This window comes from Acomys russatus, chromosome 8, assembly GCF_903995435.1.
Source record: "Acomys russatus chromosome 8, mAcoRus1.1, whole genome shotgun sequence".
In the NCBI taxonomy this organism is placed as follows: Eukaryota; Metazoa; Chordata; class Mammalia; order Rodentia; family Muridae; genus Acomys; species Acomys russatus.
The window spans coordinates 25,955,800-25,977,417 of record NC_067144.1 but is presented as its reverse complement, the minus strand read 5'-3'; the positions used below and the strand labels follow the sequence as shown (position 1 = coordinate 25,977,417).

Here is a 21,618-nt window from a genome sequence, read left to right as displayed (position 1 = left end):
CTTGGGGGGGGGAGGAGAACTAAAGCAAAACCAGAGATTCCATTTGGAAACAATCCGTCATAATTATTAATATTCTTTTAAGATTTTTAGATTTCTTGATTAAACTGCACACAAGTCTTTCTTTCTTTCTTTCTTTCTTTCTTTCTTTCTTTCTTTCTTTCTTTCTTTCTTTATACTTTGGAGGACAGTAAGTGAACCAGGTGGAAAGGAGTGAAATTACTGTAGATGTAGTCAAATTTAGATGTGAGATTTCCTCTTAGCCTGGAAACACCTGGCAAGTGTGTTGTTCATTCATCTAATAACATGAATGAATTTTGGACACTAGCAGTGGAAGGAGCTTTGTCACAGGCTGTACATGATGTCACACCCACAAAGGGAAAAAGAGTGAAAAGTCAGGCAGCTAGTGTCTATGGGTCTCTGCCTGTGAGGTAGTGGTTGTGAAAGGACCTAGGACCATGTGAAGCTCCTGTGCAGAAAGATGACACTGTGCTGACCAGCAGGATGTTTGTTGATTGTAACTAGTATTTTCTCTTCCTGCTTTCGGACCTCTTCTTCTTGCTTAAAAAGGCTGAAATCAATAGTGACAAAGAAAAACTGTGGTTTGCATTTCTTCTGTCTTTTAAGCTATCAGCCTTTCTTCCTCCAACTAGCTTACACTCATATTCTTCATGTGCACTCACAATGGGACTGTTTGAATGGTAACTAGGGCATTCCTTTAGAATTCTTCCCTCCTTTATCATAGAGGCTTTGGGGGAGGCTATGGCTTTCTGCTGACTAATGAATGGTGGGAAGGACTGATGTCAGTGCATTACCATCTGGCTCTTACAGGATGAGAGAGTCTATCTTAAAATGAAATGATTCATTTACCACCTCATAGGTACTATAGTAAAGGCACTCTGCACTATAAAGAGTCAACCGCCAGACCACAGGCGCCACAGCATGTTTCCCCCTTTTCATAATGGCATATTTTCTGTTTACATAAATACATATAAACATCTAGTTATATGTAATTGTGCATATCAACACATATACATATGATACTGATGGGATAAAGTTGGTGACAGTAAGGACAAAGTCTATATTAGATTCTAGAAATAGATCACAAAGCTCAGAAGCTAAGTTTTCTGGGGAAAGAGGAAATGGTGGGGGCGGGGAGTATACGTAATCATTTGCTGATAGAGCTTTGATGTGGGAAATGTTTGACCCTTCAGATAGACAGAGTGAACTCACTGAAATATAGAGACTTTCCCAGGTCTCAGGCAGGTTCAGAGGGTCAAGTAGATAGCCCTAGGCTCCTGTTAATGAGCCTGGTCTTTTACAACTTTCCTCCTCCTCTTCTTCTTCTTATTTCTCTGAATCTAATAAATAGGCAATCCCTGAAAAAACGCCTTCCCATTTAGAGTGCTATTCAGAAGGAACTGTGGATTTCCCAGAACAAGTATGTTGAGTGTGGGCAATACGGCCCAGTACTGTCCACATTAGCATGCCTAGGTTTGCTAATGTCATGTATAAGATTATACACACATATGAGACGTAGATCCTGATGCCGTAAGCCTGGCCTAAGTTAGCATCTACACTGAGAGCGGCCAGTGCAAGCTGCCCTCAGTGGTGCAGATGCTGCTGGTCCTTGTGGTCAGTGGCCTGCCTGTAGCCTACCTTACCACCTTCCTTTTTGCTCACACACAGATATGGCAGCCCTGGGGATTTAAGGAACCTTTTAGGCTCCTATTTCCAGATCACTGCTTGTCTTGCTGATATGGATGCCTTTCGCTGCCTGTCCTCAGCCAGGCTGGAGAGACTGTTAGAAATCATCTCTAGAGGCAGGTGTCTTGAGCTAAAGGGTGAGATCTTTTATCTAGTGACTTAGCACCATTTAACTTGGTTCCACAAACCTTTCACACATAAACAATTTGCTCAACTCTGATGGCAAAAGGAAAGTGTTTTTCTCCGGTGCAAGTGTCCTCCAGCTGTCACTCACTTCTCTCCTTCTGGGAGTGCAGCTGGTATGCTGCTAGCTCGCAGGCCTGGCCTTCCACTGGGACTCTGCAAATGTTTTTTTTGTGCAGTTTCCCACCACTTACTCCTTTCTGTGCTTCTTCCTGTTAGATCACTTTGGTTCACACACACCTAAGGGCAGTTGTCCGTGATGTAAGAAATAACCGGGCAAAGGCTCTCCTAAGGCAGGCAGACTTCAGTGTTGCCCTTTTCTCAGTTCTCTGAAGCTTGCTTACCTCCAAAGTGCCTTTGCCATAGCCCTATAGCTTGTCTCATAGGCTAATTTTCAGTCTTTCTTATTACAGTGTACTTTTGGGATAAAAGTCAAGATGTACACTTCCTAGGCATTACTGAGGCTGTAGGTATGTAAAAGCAGTGGGAAGGGTTGAACTCTAGAGTCAGGCAGCTAAGGCAGCCAAGTCCTACTTCCACCCATTAAATACAGAACCTCCCTAAGCATTAATTTTCTCATTTGTAAAATAATATTACTTAACTCATATAATTATAGCGATGCCTACTTCATACAGATAAGAGTCTCCAAGAAAAACCTTAGCTCAGCATCCGACAAAGTGATCGATGAATGCCAACTATTATCAACATTATTATTATGACAGGTTTGTTTTTCTTTTCTTTAGGAGTTTATAGGGTAGTAGAGTATTGGGGAGGAAAGCATGTGAATAACTCTAATATAAAACAAATAAAGCTAAAGATGTTAAGGGGATTTAACAATAAGTCAATAACTTATTCCAGAAGTTGGCAAGCTGGTGTGTAACCTGAGAGTAGATTTTTACATTTTTAAGTGATTGAAAGAAACCCAAATGGATGAAAATACGTTGTGCCCCCTCAATATTATCTAGAATGCAAACTTTCCCAACTCATAAAGAATTTTATCAGAACACAAGCATGTTTATTTTTCATGCATTGCCCATGGGCTGTATCACATTATTGTGACAGGATGAAGTAGTTGAGATAGAAACCATGAGGCTCAGAAAATTAAAAAAAAAATTTTTTTTTAAATTTGTAACTTGATCCATTGCAGAATAAATATGCTAAGTTCTGGTCATATGACTGAGGCAAAGGAAGAAAATTTTCCAGCCAAATAGCTGGAGGTTGAGATGAGTCATGAGGGCTGTGGAGGCCTGTGGTGGGCATGCACAACAGAGACGGGCCACATTGTCAGTGAGCACACAAACCTAGGCTACACTGGGGCACAGGAAGAGTGTGAGGGTTTCTCTGGCTGAAGTTCACTTCTCACTCAGAAGACTAGATTGATGTCAAGCTCCAAAGCAATGCATATCTTCTTAGCTTGATAGACAATGCACGTACTTTAAAATACGCTTGAGAAGCGTACTGTGATAAAGATACCATTCTAGTTCATATGATGAGTGGAAGACAAGCTAAGGAAACTGAGTTTTATATTGAGTATTATAGCAGTACTACCCAGAGTCAGTTTTAAAGCTTAAACTATGGAAATAATGTGCTTAGGCAGAGTTTCAGATATTTGCTAAATGGAAAAACAAAACAAAACAAAACTCTTGGTCCAGATTCCTTTGCACTTCCTCCAGCTAGCCCCATGGGTTCCCTGCTTTGACACAATGTTTTAAAACTTGTGCTCCATGTTTCTGGGCTACTTCCGTTTCAGTTCACTGTCACTCTGGTAAGACTATCTGTTAGAGGCTCGGAGTAATCAGGCAGCTTTGGTTCGCTAGGTCTTGTGCCTGTGAATTTGGCTTTGGTAAAATATAAAGAGTTAATTCAGCTGGGAGCCGCCATATTGCTTCTGTCACCGGGAGAGCTGCTGAAGACCCCTGGGAATCTTTTTTCACTCCTCTTGTTCTCATCTTGAGACACACGAACAGAGGAATCATTAGTTTGTGATGAATAAATCCAAATTTTAGGGAAAGTAGTAGCATCCTATCTCCTGGATCAAAGATGTTGAGAGAGACTCCAGGCTTTCCATGAGCATGGGTCTGTAGGGCTCCTCCCTCACCTCCCATGTTTCAAGCTGTTATACATCAGACTCTAAGGAAAGTAGCTTTTTTTTTTTTTTTTTTTTTTTTTTTGAGACAATGTTGCCCTGAGTAATCCTGTCTGTTTCTGGAACTCGCTTTGTAGACCAGGTTGGCCTCAAACTCACAGAGATCCACCTGCCTCTGCCTCCCGAGTACTGGGATTAAAGGCATGCTCTGCCATGCCCTGCCCTGGAAAGTCACTTTTCCTACCATAAGTATCCCAGAACCAGACGAGCCCTCCCTCTTTTACCTGGTTCAGTCTAACTGTTTTTGCTTAGAGTGAATTGTCATAAAATCCCCGAGTAAGCGACAAGAATTAACTCAGAACTTGTAAACTTTACTTACAAATTTAGAAAGCAGATCGGAGACCGTTGCCTCTTCCTGGGTAGAGGGTGGTAAAACATGAAGTGTTTCCATCTTGGAGAACAACGAAGTGGGAGGGGTGACAGTGGTTCTCACTATGGTGAACAGCCACTAACAGGCAAAGCATCATCGCTTCAAGGAGCTGCATGATATAGCATAGGATTGCTGGCCCCTGTGTGAGAAGGAAGAAATGGGTGGTGCTTGGAAAGGCAATGCTTAACTCAGAAACCCAGACTGGAATTAAATCCTTAGACTCAGGCACACATCACACAACTTAGCCTTTATTGCATTTTTTTTTTTCCAGTAAGAATTCACAAACTTCGCTTTAGTTTATCCACTTACTTTTCTTATTCAATTAAACAACTGTAATTTCTGATCTGAGCCCCGCCCCCCTTCCTTTCCTTTTTCTCTCAGAATTGTCTCCTCTGCCCTCTCATAATTTCTCTCTCCTGCTTTCAAAATTAATAGGAATGCTAGTCTCGGAGCTGGTTTCAGCATTTCAAGTGTGAATCCTCCCCACCAAAATCTTCCCAAGGAAAATGAGTCACTGGGGTGACGATGTCACGATACCACGGGCCCTGCTTTAAAAATTCATTTCTGTTTTCTCTTTTTTTCTTTCTTTTTCTTTTTTCTTTCTTTCTTTTTATTTATTTATTTTTTGAGAGAGAGAGAGATTTTGAGTGTGGGAGATGAAACTGGGATGACACCTCTGATGATTCTTTTAGAAATGGCCCAGTGTTGCCAGACACTGGCTGCGACAAAGCCCTATTCTGAACTTTACTGCACCCCACTCTTTTTCACTTTGCCTTAAGGTGAAAATCTGCAGAAACGAGAGACACTCCATTCTCACTTTGGCTTCTCAACTTCTTAACTTTCTGCAGCTATTCCCCCTCCAGGTATCATTCAAGTATTTTGTTTCAAATCCTAGCTCTGCTAGTTGCTAGCTGTAATTCTGGGCATGTTAGTTAGTGGCCTGTGCCTTAGTCCCTTATGTTACAAAAAAAGTTCTTTATCATAGCACTGATGCTAGAGTTACGTTAGTTATTATATAAAATATACTTACTAAACATATTTGACACATAAATGTAAATCTATATCAAACATAATAATATATTTAGAAGATGCTTAATATATAAAACTATGTATTTCTTATTTGTTGTAAGTGTTGTATATAACTTGAATATTATTTTCTAATGAGGACACACACTGTTTTTAAGAGGGCATGGCCTTGAGACTTCTTATTCATTACACTGTGAAGGAATGAAATCCATAAAATACTTATCAGATAACTCACCCATTTTCTGGTGTCTATGAAATAACAAATTCCACTTTGTTTGCATTGTCTGTTCCGTGTCTCTTATAGGTTCTGGATATTTCCAGACTTGGGACTGATACTAGGATTGCTGCATCCTCAGGATGCTTCTAACTGTCTATTGTTAAACAACTGGCATGACTGTGATAGGTGTATAAAATGTAGGAGGTTATAAGTGAATAGAGAAGATCAGTCCCACTAGCTGTGGAGATTTTTCCTTATTTATTTTCTTATTTTGGAATGGTAATAGTGTATTTGTTCACCCTATCTCATTGGGACTTTTTGAGAAACAATATTATTATGTTTAAAATACTCCACAATGAACCATGTACCAATTTAAAACATTGTCTTACCCCCCTCCCCCAGAGGGTATCTTTAGGTTTCTTTTTTCCATCTCCCACCAAATAGATCTCATAATAACATACACTCTGCTGATAGAAAACATGTACCCTTTCTAGATTAGATACATGGCATTCAGGTATTATTAATTTGCCCGTGGGGGAGTGTTGAGTGAAGTTGAAAAATCTGAAATTTAAAATGATGCTTGCTCATGGGGAAAGATAGTCACAAAGTAATCCCCCACAAAATGTGTAGCGTTTGCATTTATAGCTTTTATCAGCCATAGTTATTACTGGTCATAAATGCACAGAGTAGTTCTCAGAAGCAGCTCAGGCAGGTGTTCAGACGTACAAGGATATAAGTGGGTCAGCTGGACATATTAAAAAATAGTAGTAAAATGGGAATTTTTGTGAGGTAATAGATGAAGGTCATATATTTCAAAAATGACTGCTGGACATGCAGGGATTTAAAGGATGGGTAAAGTTAGGAAGGAGCGGGGAGCAGTTAGTGTGTGTCAGGTGGGAAATGAGTGGGACTGTTATTTAACCTTGACAGTTACACATATTGCTCTTCCCAGGGAGAGGAAAGAAATGAACTGTATAGTGTAGCATTTTTATAGTTTATTGCTTATACTTTTGAAGATAGATAGGTCAGTAGTACAGGAGAGTCAAGGAGTGCCCCCAGCTCCCGTCTTTGGATGGGAATGCCAACAAACCAACAAGTGATAACTAAGGTCTAATGGTCAAACCAGCTTCGATATGTATCCATTGGCAGGTCTTAACTTAGCATCTTGATAGGTAAATATTGCTCTGAAAAGATAGTAAGGGTGATGTCAGTGATTTTTCTTTTTAATTTTTTTCTTTGCTTTTTGAAGTAGGGTGTCCTGTAGTCTAGGCTGACCTTGAAATCACTATAAAAGTGAGGTTGGCCTAGAACTCCTGATTCCCTGTCTCAGAACTGCTGAGATTACAGGCATATGAGCATGGATTGCAGTAAGAAGAATTGTAGCAGTTAACCATTTTGAGCATGTACTGTCATGGACTGTGATAAATGGTTTCTCTACATCAACCCATTCCATCCTCACAACACAGAGTCATAGACTGACCCGACCAAGGTGGTGAGCTGGGAAGTCTGTGGCAGAACAGGATTTCAGACCTGTATTTGTCACTCACAGCTCATGCTCTAAAATAGTCAAGAAATTGTGACTTTCCATATTTTATTTTAAAAAGCACTGGACCAAGTGGGGCTGTGTCCTTTGGGATCTGGGCCACACCACTTCCTTTTATTTTCCAAATGTTTGGATTTGCTTCTTGCATGGCCCCAATAAAGATGGAATTAAAACATAGCATGTCTATACTGTCCCCTCACTACACATGAAGGGGGAATAGAAGTATAGCTCTGCTAGAGAGTGACTTGATGAGCAACTCCAGGGTACCCATCCCCTTGGCCGAGTGCTTCAAGCTTCTATGCTGTGTGGTCAGCGACACAAAGAGGTATAAGTTCGTTAAAATCCAGCAGTGCTCTTTTCCCATGGATCAGTGATATGCTGATCCATTGTAAGTGTCGTGGTACTGAGGGTGTACAAAGCTGAGAAAGTTCTGTTCTTGCCAGGTTTTTGGCACGTGCCAGGTGAGAAGGGAAAGAAGTATAAGTAGACAGAGAATGGTGACATTTGGGGAAGGATATATGCTAGGGTGAGTGAGGCAGTTCCCTGTCCTTTGTCCGTTGAACAGCATTGTATCAAGAGCCTAATGGCTTCTGATGTAATTTATGAAACGGGTATAATTCACAAGGAAGTGAATTAATAGTTACTACTTTGTATAGTAGGAGGATATCATAATATAAATAAATGTGCATTTCATTGTGCCACTTATTTTTGAGTGTCCAAATTAAAGGGATGGTTGCAGTGTCTCGTAGGGAAGAAATTTGTTCTTCTTCTACAACTTCTACAGGTCCATTTGTTCTTGGACCTTTTCTCTCAGAAGGAGTCACCTCTGGTGGTGGTCTGGGCTACTCATCCATTTTTTTCCTGTATGTATTGGCCATCTACTCTTCTCGCTTTCGCCCCAGTTGATAGTTACTTTTTAGATGCTATGTGGCAAAATACCACAACCAAGGCATCTTACAGAAGAAAGAGTTTATTTTAACCTATGGTTATAGAAGGACAAGAATCTACCATGGTGGAGAAGCATGACAGCAAGCAGCAGGTATGACAGCAGGAACCGGAAGCTAAGAGGTCACACCTTCACCAGCAAGCATAAAACAAAGAGCAAACTAGCAATAGGATGAGGCTATAAGCTCTCAGTGACGTATTGCCTCCATAGCTAAACTTCCCCAGATAATGCCACCAACCAGGAACAAATATTCAGATATGTGTAGTTATGAGGATGTTTTTCATTCAAACCGCCACAGGAGCTGTAACCTCGTAGTCCCTCAATGGTTGGTCTGTGATGCCAGTCTTTTGAGTGGCCTGATAGGGAGTTCCTCTGTCTTCCATCTCAGTGACCCCTAAAGGAATAGTGACCTCTGAGAGAGTAAAGCATAATTATTGCTGTCAGTGACTTTGATCCTTGATTAAATCAGAAAACCTCTTCCCGTGTCTGTGACATCCAAATATTTTCTGTAAGAGTTTAGTCAGTTTCTGTCTAGCATGTTCCCTAGGAAATGACTTGTTTAACTATTTGCCTTGTCTTTCCAATTCCAGTTTAAAGGGGGGGGGGGGTTCATTCAACTTAAGGCCTCAACTAATACAAAGGTTACGTATCAAAAAAAGGAGCGGTTCCTTTATAATTTTCTTCAAATATCATAAATAATTTCACTGTTTAAGCAGAAGTAGGTATTGGAAACATAAATTTATTGTTAAAACTTGCTAACCCATGGGTGAAATAAATATGTCTTCTGTCTAAACACAGTTGCCCATGGCTTGGCTATTTCTGTGATGGCTTCTTGTGTAGTAATAATATCGGCATGGCTGTAGTCATGTAATTCCTTCTCGTTGAACTCCTCTCAGTCATCTCCACACTGAGAGATGGTCTTGTACTTCATCACTGGGAAGAGCAGGATTTCTCACAAAGTTGACAAAAGGAGACCTCGACACCTTTGCCTACCTATTAAAGTTATTTTTATAAAACTGTGTTTGTTTCTCATTTTTTCTCTTAATCTATCACCCAAATAATTGAGACTCTATGATATTATTTTAACACGTTTCACAGCATAATGCCTGAGCAGTTATTACTCTAAGCTAATCTTGGCTTCTTCCCAGCGTATATTCCAGAGATACTTGCACTTTGTGGCCTTTCTCCTCCAGCTCCTCTCTCTGATCTCTTCTGTATTAGGCCTGTGGTTGAATCCCCTACTTCCTCCCCTAGTTCCTCCTCCCCTGGCTGGCAGGAAGTCCAGCCCTATTCTCTCCCCCACTCAGCACTTGGTTGTAAGCTGCTTTATTGGCATATCAGGGAATGACTGGGGAGCAGTGTTTACACAACAATAAGACAGGAGATTCTCAGAACAAGGATTGCAACCATACATGGGGGAGGGGCAGGTAGAGAAGTCAGAATTTGAATTACACAATAACTTTATGCCTACATCTATCATCTTTCTAAAATGGTATATTTGAGAGGTTAAAAGTTTGCTTTCATTTTTTAAAAAAATTGTTATATTTTTTTGATGTGTTGTGCATGCATAGGTGTGCATGTGGAGGTCAGAGGACAACTTTTGGGAGTCAGTTCTCACCTTCTTCCATGTGGGTTCCTGGGAATCAAGTTCAGGACATTAGTCTCTGTGTCTTTACCTGCTGGCGCTAAGACATCTCCCTAGCACAAGATGTTGGACTTTTTAGTTCATCAAACAAATTTTAGTTGATCGCCTGCCATGTACTGATTCCCACAGCAGTCTAAAAACTTGGAGTCCAGCAACAAATATAGGCAAGCTTTTTTTTTTTCTCATACACTGAGCTTCTCTCTTAGAACGCATAATTATTTATTAAATGTTTTTAAAAACCATTTAAAACAGGCTACTTCATATTAATAAGGAAGTAGGTAAAATGTACATTCTAAATAATATATGAAATATACTACAGACCCATCCTTTTTTTTTTTTTAAATCACTAGCTATTATCTGAGAATTTAACAACAGCATTAGAGTCTCCTGTATTTGGTTCCTATTGTGATAACTTAGGGTTATTTTTTGTTGTCCTATTGATTCTGCTACAGCAGCAATACATATAAGTTCTCTCACCATTATTCTGTCAGGATTCCCAGAATCCCTCTTCACTCACATATTCAGTCATGAAAGCATCTTATTTGCCCCATAACTAGGAAGGACTTTATTGGACCCTGAGTCAGAGCTGAATCAGGTCATGGCAGTTGTTGGGAAAGGCTTAACTGTTTCGTTGCTTCTTCCTACATTTGGGTTCCTTTTACCTTGGAAAAACATCAACAAGCAAGCACAGTGTGGAAGGACCTCGTGCATCCCAGCAGGGACTATGCTTTACATCTTCTCAGAAAAATGCAAAGGTATTTCATCTAAGGAACTAGAGGCAGCTCCCCCATTTCTCCTTCTCACTTAGAAAGGGGTATTTCAATCTATTTCTGGAGACTTAACTACATTTTTTAAAAGGCACTTTAAGTGTAGAGTAAAGGCACAAATGTAGAGGTCACTAGTGCAAATTGATTTGATACTTGCATAATTTTTCTGAAATATATTGGCAAAGTATCAATTATGGTCACAAGTAGAATAAAACTTCACTAAACTAAGTTATTAATAAAAACAGAATTTGTCATAACTAGGTATTTGCTAAATTTCATATATCTCCATTAATATTTTACTCTGGTCATTTAATAAGCCACATCAGTTATTTTTCATATGCATGAAAACTCTGCTATGTTAGAGGAAACATTGTTTAGCACATCTCTTGCCCTTTGATTATGCTTCTTAAAAATAACTTTTGCTCAAATTGTTAATATTTTAGTTTACTAAAAATATTCTTAGCTCTTGGATTCTATTATTTTGCTGTGATAAAATACCCCGACAAAAGCAAGTTAAGTTAAAAAGGATTTATTTCCATCCACAGTACAAAAGTACAATCCATTGTGTTAGGGAAGCCAAGCCACAGGAGTTTGAGGCAGCAGGTTGCATCTCTGCACATAGGAGAGAGAAAGATAAAGGCATTTGTTCAGCATATGTTATTCTTTATATCCAGGCAGGCCTGGATTTCAACCAAAGGAATGATCCACCCACTTGTAGGATAGATATCCTACCTCAGGTACCTTCATAAACAGAATCCCTTGCAGGCATGCGCAGTGGCTAAATAATCACTCAGCAGTGTTCTTGGGGGCTTGTCTCTCAGTCTCCAAATACGGTCAAGTTGACAAATAGCACTAACCCATCACAATCCCACCTCTTGTCAATTTGATTCCCAAACACATCACCTTTAAGGCACATCCTTCTATTCTTGTTCCCATAGGTAAGTAACTATCTTAGAGTGCAAAAATGTGTTCCATTGAACTTTAAATCTCCATATTTTTTAAAATAATTCCAATAACCTTTAAATGTCTAGGGTCTCATCGGGGACCTAGAACAGCCTCTTCACTGAAAGCACCTATTTAACCCCCCAAAAAGACAAACAAAAACACAAAACAACAACAAACAAATTACATACTTCTGTACTTCTAATATATAATGTCTAATAGTACAAAGTAAACACACCTATTCCAGAATGCAATAATGACAGTTAGAAAGGAGAAGTGGCATGTAGTAATGGTTTTTAAAGTACCTAAAAATCAGTCCTGTATCAGAGAAAAGAATGAAATTATTTGTAGTTGGCAGAAGTAGATAACATGCCAATCTTTGCTTTGCTTGGAGGGTTAAGTGTTCCCATGATAATTGTAAAACTTTAAATGCACTGATGTATAGGAGAAAAATGGATGCTGTTTTTAGTTCTGGACCCTAGGCACTCATGAAATATACCACATCTATCTCCTTACTAGTGTGTGTACTTAGTATGGATACGCTGTACATAGTGACAGTCTTAGCATGATGTTGGAGTGTTGTCTGTGTACTTAGTATGGATACGCTGTACATAGTGACAGTCTTAGCATGATGTTGGAGTGTTGTCTGTGTACTTAGTATGGATACACTGTACATAGTGACAGTCTTAGCATGATGTTGGAGTGTTGTCTGTGTACTTAGTATGGATACTCTGTACATAGTGACAGTCTTAACATGATGTTGGAGTGTTGGCTACAAGAAACCTTAAGAAATCCTACATTTATAATGCAGTAAACGTGGGCTTGAGAGCTGGGCACGCTTGGTGGAAGGAACTGAGTCCAAAAATAGACTGGGCCATTGACTCAATCACGCAACGGGTGAGGCGAGTAGATTTTTCTGAGTTGTTGTTTTCACAGATTGATCTCTGGCTCCTCTGGGATCAAGTGTCCTTAGTTTTGGTTGGAAACTAAAAACAATGGGAATACTTTGGGATGTGGAGGATGTTGGGTATGAGTGGACGTGGGTTCTCTGGGACCTGTCTGATTATTATCTCATAGTAAAGTATCTCATGCCAGGCACCGAGGTTTGCATTTAATAACCAGTGTCTTCTCAAGGAAGCATTATCTACCCATGGAAGACTTCAAACACAAGTTTTAAGTTTTTCATCCAACTTCGGTTTTGGTTAACAGGCTCCCTCCTCTTTTCCATCTTTTTAACATTTGTGTTCTTAACAGGACTTTCTTGAGTCACGAGAGGGGTTCCTTCTGCATGTTGGCCTAATCTGAAGTAGCTGGTTTGTTTATTTATGTAAAGAATAGCATTTATATTGAAGAAGCACTTGGCATCGGTGCCTAAGTGCAGATGTCCTATCATGTAAGATAGGGCTTCATTCAGAAAATCCACAATAGAGGACAATAAATAACATCTTGGCTCTACTCTGTGCTCCATTCACAACTGCTAATTTCACAGGGTTATGATTTCATCTCTGAGCAGAGGGCGCCTGGCAGGGACAGATGCTCTGGTGCCCCAGATTGTGCTGTGCCTGTCCCAGTAGGAGCCATCAAGAGCAGCAGGATGGCAGGAAGGAGATGGTTTCTCCAATAGAGCGGCTGTTTCAGCATAGCCATGGGAGGAGGACGCAAGGAGGAGGATGGGTCCCCTCAGAGTGATCATCACTTATCTTTCCTTCTGGATAGAATCATACGCATGATTAACTGAGGGAAAAGAATAATTTGCCTTGAATTTTACAGAGAATATTGTCAATCTTGATTCTACTCTCACATATATCTTATTTTAAAAGAGAATTTTTTGTATCCCCCAGCATGCTGATGGACCTAAGCGATGACAAGTCTGTATATCTGTCCAAAGAATATCAAACAGGATGAAGTCAAGATTAGCTAGATCTGGGTCACTGGGATAGGCTGGTATGACAGGTGGAAAAACATACTGTGTGTTGACAGCTGTGGCTTACTTCCTGAACTAGAGCAAAAGGCAAAGCCAAGGCCAGATTTGGGCCAAGCATGGGACCTAGTGCACAATACACACTTGTATTAATTTTTTTTTTTTTTTAGAACAAGTTGCTCAACTTACAACTTACTGCTGTAACTTACAGCACCCAGAACTGGGCTCACAGATATGAGCACAAAATAAATGCTCAAAACCTACTCAGTGTACATAGCCATAGTAATCCTGAGCTCAGTGCAATACAAAGTCAACACACAATGGGGCCTCTCAGTTTCTCATCACCAATGAGGAAAGCCTATGAGACCCTACTCCTTCCTGTGAGTCTATGGGCTGTTTCCAGTTGCTGGGAGAGGAGAGTGTCAATTTTCCACAGTGGTGTAGCCTCTGGTAGGCTGCTGTGCTTCATAAATAATTCCCTACCTATGTTCATGCAAGTACCTCTAAACCCAGGGGTCATACACAAAAGGAAGATGTGAAATCAGTAGGGTACTTTGTTGGGAAGAAATGCTTTGGTCAAGAGAAGGAGCAGGCAATGATGGAGGGTATGTGAAAAACAAGTACAAGTCATGATGTGAATGAATGAAAGTCAAAGAATAAAAATATATATGAAGATAGGCTAAAGGAAGTAGAGACTGTTAATAGCCAGACAGGATGAGCAGCATTGTAATACAGAATTTTGTGTACTTGCCTATTCATTTCTTCCCATGACCATACCTTTCATTCTTACCTTTTGATTGAATTTACAAATTTTAAAAAGTCATTTTGTAGCACATAGAAGACTGTAAATGTTATTACCAAAAGGTAAAATACTTTATATTCTCATTTCATGCCTGCAGTACTAGGATACTTTATTTATGATAATAAAAACTAATTTTAGGTTTAAATTACTTTGGGGCTATAATTGTGATTTAGTAATATAGGTTTTTTTTTTTTTAAACAATCAAAACTAATTTCCTCACCTTTTAAAACTCAGTGACAATGACTACTTTCTATATTCCAATTCTGAAGTCCTGGTGTGCCCATTGATGGTGCTGGACCACACGTTGAGACAGTTAGAACAGTTGGTGACAAGCATCATGAATCATCATGTTCTGACTTCTGCAAAGTGCTGGAATTCATTTATATTTTGCATAAAACCCTGGTGAGATTTACTATTGAAATATTTACCATGATCCTTTCCTTGAGTATATTAAATCTCTGATCGTGGTTGGAAGCTTAGGCGAGAGAGCATGAGATAGGCTTGTTGCACAATATTTCTTAAATAGTCAAGTTTTAGAGTCCTCAGAAATCCCAGAGAACCCAATATTTTTGAAAGCCCCTTCATAAAAACCTAGGGCAAGTGTGATTTGAATCGTCAAAGGTGCATCTAAAATCAGGGTCGTTTCCGTTGGCTTATAGGATAACATTGACTTGAGAAAGGGAATACATAGACGCTAACTTGTGTGGTTTTTATTTGTTCGTTTAATTCTTGTCATTTAAAATAGGAGTGTGTGTCTCATACTTGTAGTCTAGGCTAGCCTGGAATTCACTATGTAGCCCAGGCTGGTCTAGAATTTGCCCCAATCTTCTTACTTCATCTCCTCGAGTTCTAGAATGACATGGATTCTTCAGCATACCCTTCTCATGATGGCGGGTCTCAGAGGTCAGGACAGTAGTATTTGAGTGGTGAGCCAAGTCTGTAATTCCTGCACAGGAGGTTGAGAAGGAAGGAGCTCATCCTCCAGGCCAGGCAGGGTTACACATCAAAACCATATCTCTACAAAAAGAGGACTGGCTAAGGGGAATGTCTCAGAAAACTGATTCAAATTTTCTTTTATCCCCCCCACCCCCGCGCTCCCCCGTGCCACTAAAGTGCTTAGTACAGAATGAATCTCTAAATAGTTATCCAGTGTCAAGATTTGAAGGAAAAGAACACCCGTTGAGCTTTCCATTTTTTTTCTCTCTCTTTTCTGCACAAAGGTTGAAAAGAATGATGAGGACCAAAAGATTGAACAAGATGGTGTCAAACCGGAAGATAAGGCTCATAAGGCTGCGACCAAAATTCAGGCTAGCTTCCGTGGACACATAACAAGGAAAAAGCTCAAAGGCGAGAAGAAGGGTGACGCACCCGCTGCTGAGGCCGAGGCTAATGAGAAGGATGATGCTCCCGTTGCTGACGGTGTGGAGAAGAAGGAGGGAGACGGCCCTACTACTACCGATGCAGCCCCAGCCACCAGCCCCAAGGCTGAGGAGCCCAGCAAGGCAGGAGATGCACCTTCTGAGGAGAAGAAAGGTGAGGGGGATGCGGCCCCTTCAGAGGAGAAGGCCGGCTCAGCTGAGACAGAAAGTGCCGCTAAAGCTACTGATAACTCGCCGTCCTCCAAGGCCGAAGATGGCCCGGCCAAAGAGGAGCCTAAACAAGCCGACGTGCCTGCTGCTGTCACTGATGCTGCTGCCACCACCCCTGCTGCAGAGGATGCTGCCACCAAGGCAGCACAACCTCCAACGGAGACTGCAGAAAGCAGCCAAGCTGAGGACGAGAAAGGTGAGTACTGTGGCTATAGGGTGGGACCACGAGCAGACGGGATGAACCAGGCTTGCTAAATCCAGAGCCAGACCACCTGCACCATCCATGGGGAACTGTCTAGACAGTGTGGACTGGAAATGACAGAAGTTATGGTGAATTCCCCCCAAATCTACAAGCACGAGAGAAAACTCAGAAAGAATTACATGGCAGCCAGTACTGAAGAGTCAGACAATTATCTTAATTGGATTGATATAAACAGTCAAGCTTGATAATCCCAGTTAAAGGAAAATGTGCTGTATGCTGATAGACTTAGTTTAATAAGTAATTACTGAGACTGCATTTATTTCATGGATGGGAATTAGCTAATGTGATTATTTGGCTCTCGGAAGGGCCTCCTATAAATACAGCCAACTCTTTATTGATTATCAAGTGTGTGAACTGCCAGCAACAAAAATATAATCTCATCCCTCCTTTCCCCACAATGTGTTTCTGGGCATTCCACCCACCAACAATTGGTGAGCGGCATGTGTTTGTGTGTGGAAAATGTCTATATATGTTTCTATCTGGAGAAGGTTAGCTGTGACACAGTTAGGATCAGACACAATTAGAAAAATATGTCTGTTGATGTTGCCAAAAAACAAAAGAAAAAAGACTCCAAATACATAAATTATCATTTTATTATCAAAGACACTACTCTCTCATATGCATAAATAATTGAGAGTTGACAGTGAATATGGAAAGGTACTGGATTCTCTTCAGTTTGGAGCTATAAATTGGAAGCTGGAGTGTTTTTATTATGATGGTCCAAAGAGCCAAACAGAATTAGAGAAGAACATCCTAAGAGTGAGGCAAATCTAATAGACATTCATATCTGCAACCTGGCTCTGTCCTTCATCCCAGCATCTACAGTGATGAGAGTCAGTGTCTCTAAGGGTATCCCCTAGTCTGGTGTGATCAAAAACACCTTTTAGGTTGCATTCATCATTGTGACAATTACATGAGAAAAACAATTTAAGGGAAGAAAGGGTTATTTTGTCCAACAGCTTTAGATGTTTTAGTCTATGAAGAGATTTCTCTGTTGCCATGGGCCTATGGTAAAGCAGAATATCATGACAAGAGTGTATGCAAAGCAAAGTTGCACACCTAATGGTAGCTACAAAGAGAGAGAGCGGAGATATAGACAGATATATGCATAGGTAGGTAGGTAGGTAGGTAGGTAGACAGATAGATGATAGATTTTAAGGTTTACTTCGCCAAGGCACATACATATTTTCTTCAACTAGACCCCACCATCCTTAACCCCACCACCAGTTAAAGTTTATTTTTATTCAATCAATGAAATAAACTATTGATTAGCACAAAGACTTCTGAGGCTAACCCTCCCTGAAAGCTCGCTCACAGATAGACTTTCAGGTGTGTTCTACTGACTCTCATCAAGTTGACAATCAAGATTAACCATTGTATCTTTGAGCTCCGAAGGTCTTTAGAGATAGTTACTTCTGTACCAGTTTAACTGGATTGTTTTCTCCTTTAGAACTTTATAAATTTCTCTCAAAGACTAAGGGTTCTAAATTTGGGCCAGCCCACTCTCTTGGGCAAGTTCATAAGACTGGGCCAAAAGTCTAACCCAAAAAATGGTAAGACATTTGGCCTTCAGATTGAGAAAGCAATCATTGAACATTTGCCTAGACAATAAAACATGGCAGATGATGATTCTGTGTTTTCAGGTCTATATTTTTTCAATTTACCCCTCACCTCCTGTCAACCTTTAGAGTATAATAATCACCATAGTTATCAGCATACTCTCACATTCTGGCTCCAAATAAATCATGGTTCTTTTTACCAGTGACTTATTTTAAATCTTTATTGTAGCTCCATCCCTGCCCTAGAGGTCTGAACTTACAGGTAAGACAAAGCTATCATTTTCCCAGTAACAACAAGCTATGTGAATGGGGCATTGATGTCAGTTTATTCAACAAAATTGTCTTGCTTCCTTTTCTTTGGGCTTGTAGTTCAAGCCTCATAGAAGAAGTCTGGGAACCACTTTGTAGATATCTATAGTGTCATTCTGTAACTTTTACAAGTCAATCATGCTTTTAAGCATTTGACATGTTTGACATTGCTTAGATCATAATTTTTAAACTGAGATTTTTTTAAAAGTGTGGAGAATAGACACAAAGACTTGATGTAATTTTAGGTATATATACTTATTGCTTGGTTTGATAGAATTTGGTGAGCCAATGAAAAATCTATTGTGTGTGTGCGTGTGTGTGTGTGTGTGTGTGTGTGTGTGTGTGTGTATTTAAGGATAGGCAAGAAACTCCATTTTATTATATTTAAGCTTATATCATCCTAAATGACTGACTATAATGTTTTATATGGTAATTATTCAATAAATGTCAAATGTTGGAAGAATGGAATTTGACCAGATTTAATTCATAGGTAATATTTTTTTGACCTGCCTATTCTCTTGCAACTTTACAAATTCTAATCATTTATTTGATTTAAAATGTGTCACATCACTGAAAGTAGATAGAGATCATACTCTGTCTTAAGCTTTTCAAATTCTGCATGGAACGTATCTGAACTAAAGAGCCTGTATAATGAGACTACTGAGACTGTGCACTGGACGTTGACAGGAGATCAGGAGTGTAGATGATCCAAGGTCATCCAGGAGGGAGTAGATAGTGTGTTTTGTTCCCACAGGTCTATTTTTTAAACTGGGATTTCTGAAGTTTGGAGAATAGACACAAATTCGAGTATAATTTTAAGTTTTTTGTTTCTTAGCTTTGGATTGCTACTTGTAGGTTTTCTGGCCTGAGTTCTAGCAGCCTGGCTTGCTGAGTGTGACAGGCACAAATTATTCAGTCATGGTATATCTCATGGCGTCACAGAAACTAAAGGTGACAAGGAGCTCTGTTGTCGTATCAGCCCTAAACTCCCAGAGGCACTGCCTCATATTTCTTCCCTGTCTCGCTGAGTTTCATTTTAACCCTGGTTAAAATAACAGTATTTTCTGTCAGACCATACAGCTTGCAAATGGACAGCTACCGTGGGTTGGTTAAGATCCGTGGCTGCCTATAGAGGCATGAAGAGAAAAGCTAACAATGTTCAACATAGGCAGGGTTCAAATCAGTTCTAGGAGTCAATCAAAGAAAATAAGATAAATTATTTTAAATCAACTCTTATCATTGCTTTAATACATATGGAAATTATTTGTAAATTATGAATTTAGTTACCTTTTACTTACTTACCTGTTGCTATTTTGGCTCTGTTATTGGTGAGTACTGCTTGCGCTGATACTTTTTTTCCCCCTTGTTTTTCTTAGTTTCTCAACTGTACATCCCTCCCTCTTTCTGTTTGCACACACTGAACTCTGAGTGTGTCTTTGCAGGAAGATGATTCCTGTATAGGAAGTAGCATGTTGTCTCAGCTGAAGGACACGCCCTCCTTCATCGATGAGGGCAGAACTTTCAACACTCCTTTCATGATACTGTCTTAGGTGTTTTGTGCTGAGCAGGCAGCACGCACATTGGCTTTCAGTGATGGAGTTCTCTGCTGCGGGCCTCACCTCCAACACTGCTGATGGATTTTCCTCAAAGAGGACTCCAAAAACTCTGCTGATGTATTAGCAATGTCACCTAAGTGTTCTGGGTGCTGATTTGGTTAAATTTCATTTATTTATTTTAATTTTAAAATTACACTCCACTTATTTATGAAGTGTGTGTGTGTGTGTGTGTGTGTGTGTGTGTGTGTGTGTGTGAGGGGGGATAGTTGCCAAATGCATGTGGATGTGAAAGGACAGCTTGCCAGAGCCAGTTGTTTCCTTATACGGTGTGGGTCCTGGCGATCAGATTCAGGTCAGCAGGCTTGGTGGCAGGTGATTTTTACCCACTGAGCATCTCACCAGCCCTACATTTTATTGTTATAGTCTCATTACATATTTCAAAGAGGAACTATCAAAACTGATCAAGGAAACAGGGAAGTTTACATCTTCAGTGTTCTGCTTGAAGAGAAAACTTAGCTTACTGTCTTGTACCTCCTTCCTCCTCTTTTGTCTTTCCTTCCTCTTTCTCCTTCTTAATTTCATCCCAAATCTTTTTATTTTCTTCCATTTGTTATAAATGCTGATGTCATAGGAATCAATGTGACAAAGAGTCATAAAATATGTTCCTTTGATACCAGGACATTCTCATTTGTTAGGAAAAGTGTGATGAAATCAAGTGCGTGGCCTACATATCCAGATTTAGATAAACTTTTTTATGTTTCTCAGAGTCCTTTTTTTTTTTTTTGGTCCCAGTTCATGCCTGTTGGGCAGGGTGCTTCAGCTCAGAAAAGGTTTAGATGTGGCTTTAACCACTTCCCTGATTTATATACAACTCATAAAGACTGAAAATTTGAGTTGTAAAAGTCCATAAACGTTGTTTATAAAACATGGGCACCCTGTCAGCGTACTCAGTGGTACATCGCTTAAATAACGCTGATTATTTAGCTTTTATGGATCCCTTTTATACTACTAGAGTAATCATTTTTATTGGCTTTACTTGACATCAGTCCTCTCACATTTGTTAATATTTTCCTTTCTATTTTCACAGTCTAAAGGCAAATCAAAAGGTATTCTGCTCACAGATACAGTCACTGACAAAGACGGGAGCAGGTGCCAAACTGATAAATCTCTAAATCCTTACCTTTACATAGCTATGTAGTTTTTAAAGCTAAACTGTTTAATCTTGTCTCATCTTTTCCTTTTTTTTTTTTTTTTTTTTTAACTTAGTGGTTTTGCTAACCCTTGATTCTTCCTTTGAAGTCGCAATCGGGACATTTCTGGGTCATGCTCTGATCTACATCCTTGTGAGGTAGGCAGTAAAAAGGATGCCTGAATGAGGAGATGGAAGGTATGGCTAAAATAGCACCCAGCATTTAATAAGCAATTTATTAAGAGACAGTCCTTATGATAAATGCTGCGTGCTAAGAATCCCACTGGATCACTGTAACCGCTCTAAGTTAGTTTCCCCTTTTACATGAGAGAAATTTGAGGTTCAGAGATTAAGTGAGGTACTTAAATAGTTTTGGTAGCTAGGAAGCACCAAGCCAGAAAGCCTTATGTGCTGAACCCTTACATGCACTCAGGCAGGTGCTGTTCTGGAAGAAAAAGAGAAGAAAGAGGCTCAAGGATGCAAGTATCTTGGCGAACATACAATGGCCTATCTCCTGATTTGTATAGTTGAGTGCTCCATGGTGTTTCTGGGAATTATTAGTGAGCACACTTATAAGGAGACATCCAGTTACACTCATAATCCTTGCCAATTCCCTCTCCATTCCATCACCCCAGAATTATAGCTAGTTTTGATCCTGAAGTTCTCTTCCAATAGCCTTCAAGTGCCCCTTCATTAGAACTAGGTAAGCTACAAAAATCAAAATAGCAGTATTGCTGGTATCAGCTGGAATGTGAGAGTATGCTGATAGCTACGGTGGTTACCATAAAAAAAAAAAAAAATGAGAATTACAAATAGAAAATGTTAGGTCTCCATTGGCTGCAGGGTGCTTGCTATATAATTTGGATGTGCTCTTCCTAAATCTGGCTTTTCTCTCAATCAGAGCCTGTTTAGACACCTGTTTAGATTGTACCTGTCTCCGCA

The 21,618-nt window shown here is 39.9% G+C and overlaps 1 protein-coding gene across 1 annotated transcript in view; it reads left to right on the top strand.

The window, feature by feature from the left end:
- Gap43 (growth associated protein 43) overlaps positions 1-21,618 on the top strand; it is a 90,574-nt gene that overhangs the window by 34,608 nt on the left and 34,348 nt on the right. Inside the window, exon 2 of the mRNA XM_051149926.1 lies at positions 15,433-15,997. Within this exon, the coding sequence (XP_051005883.1) occupies positions 15,433-15,997 (565 nt within the window). The remainder of the gene's footprint in view (positions 1-15,432; positions 15,998-21,618) is intronic.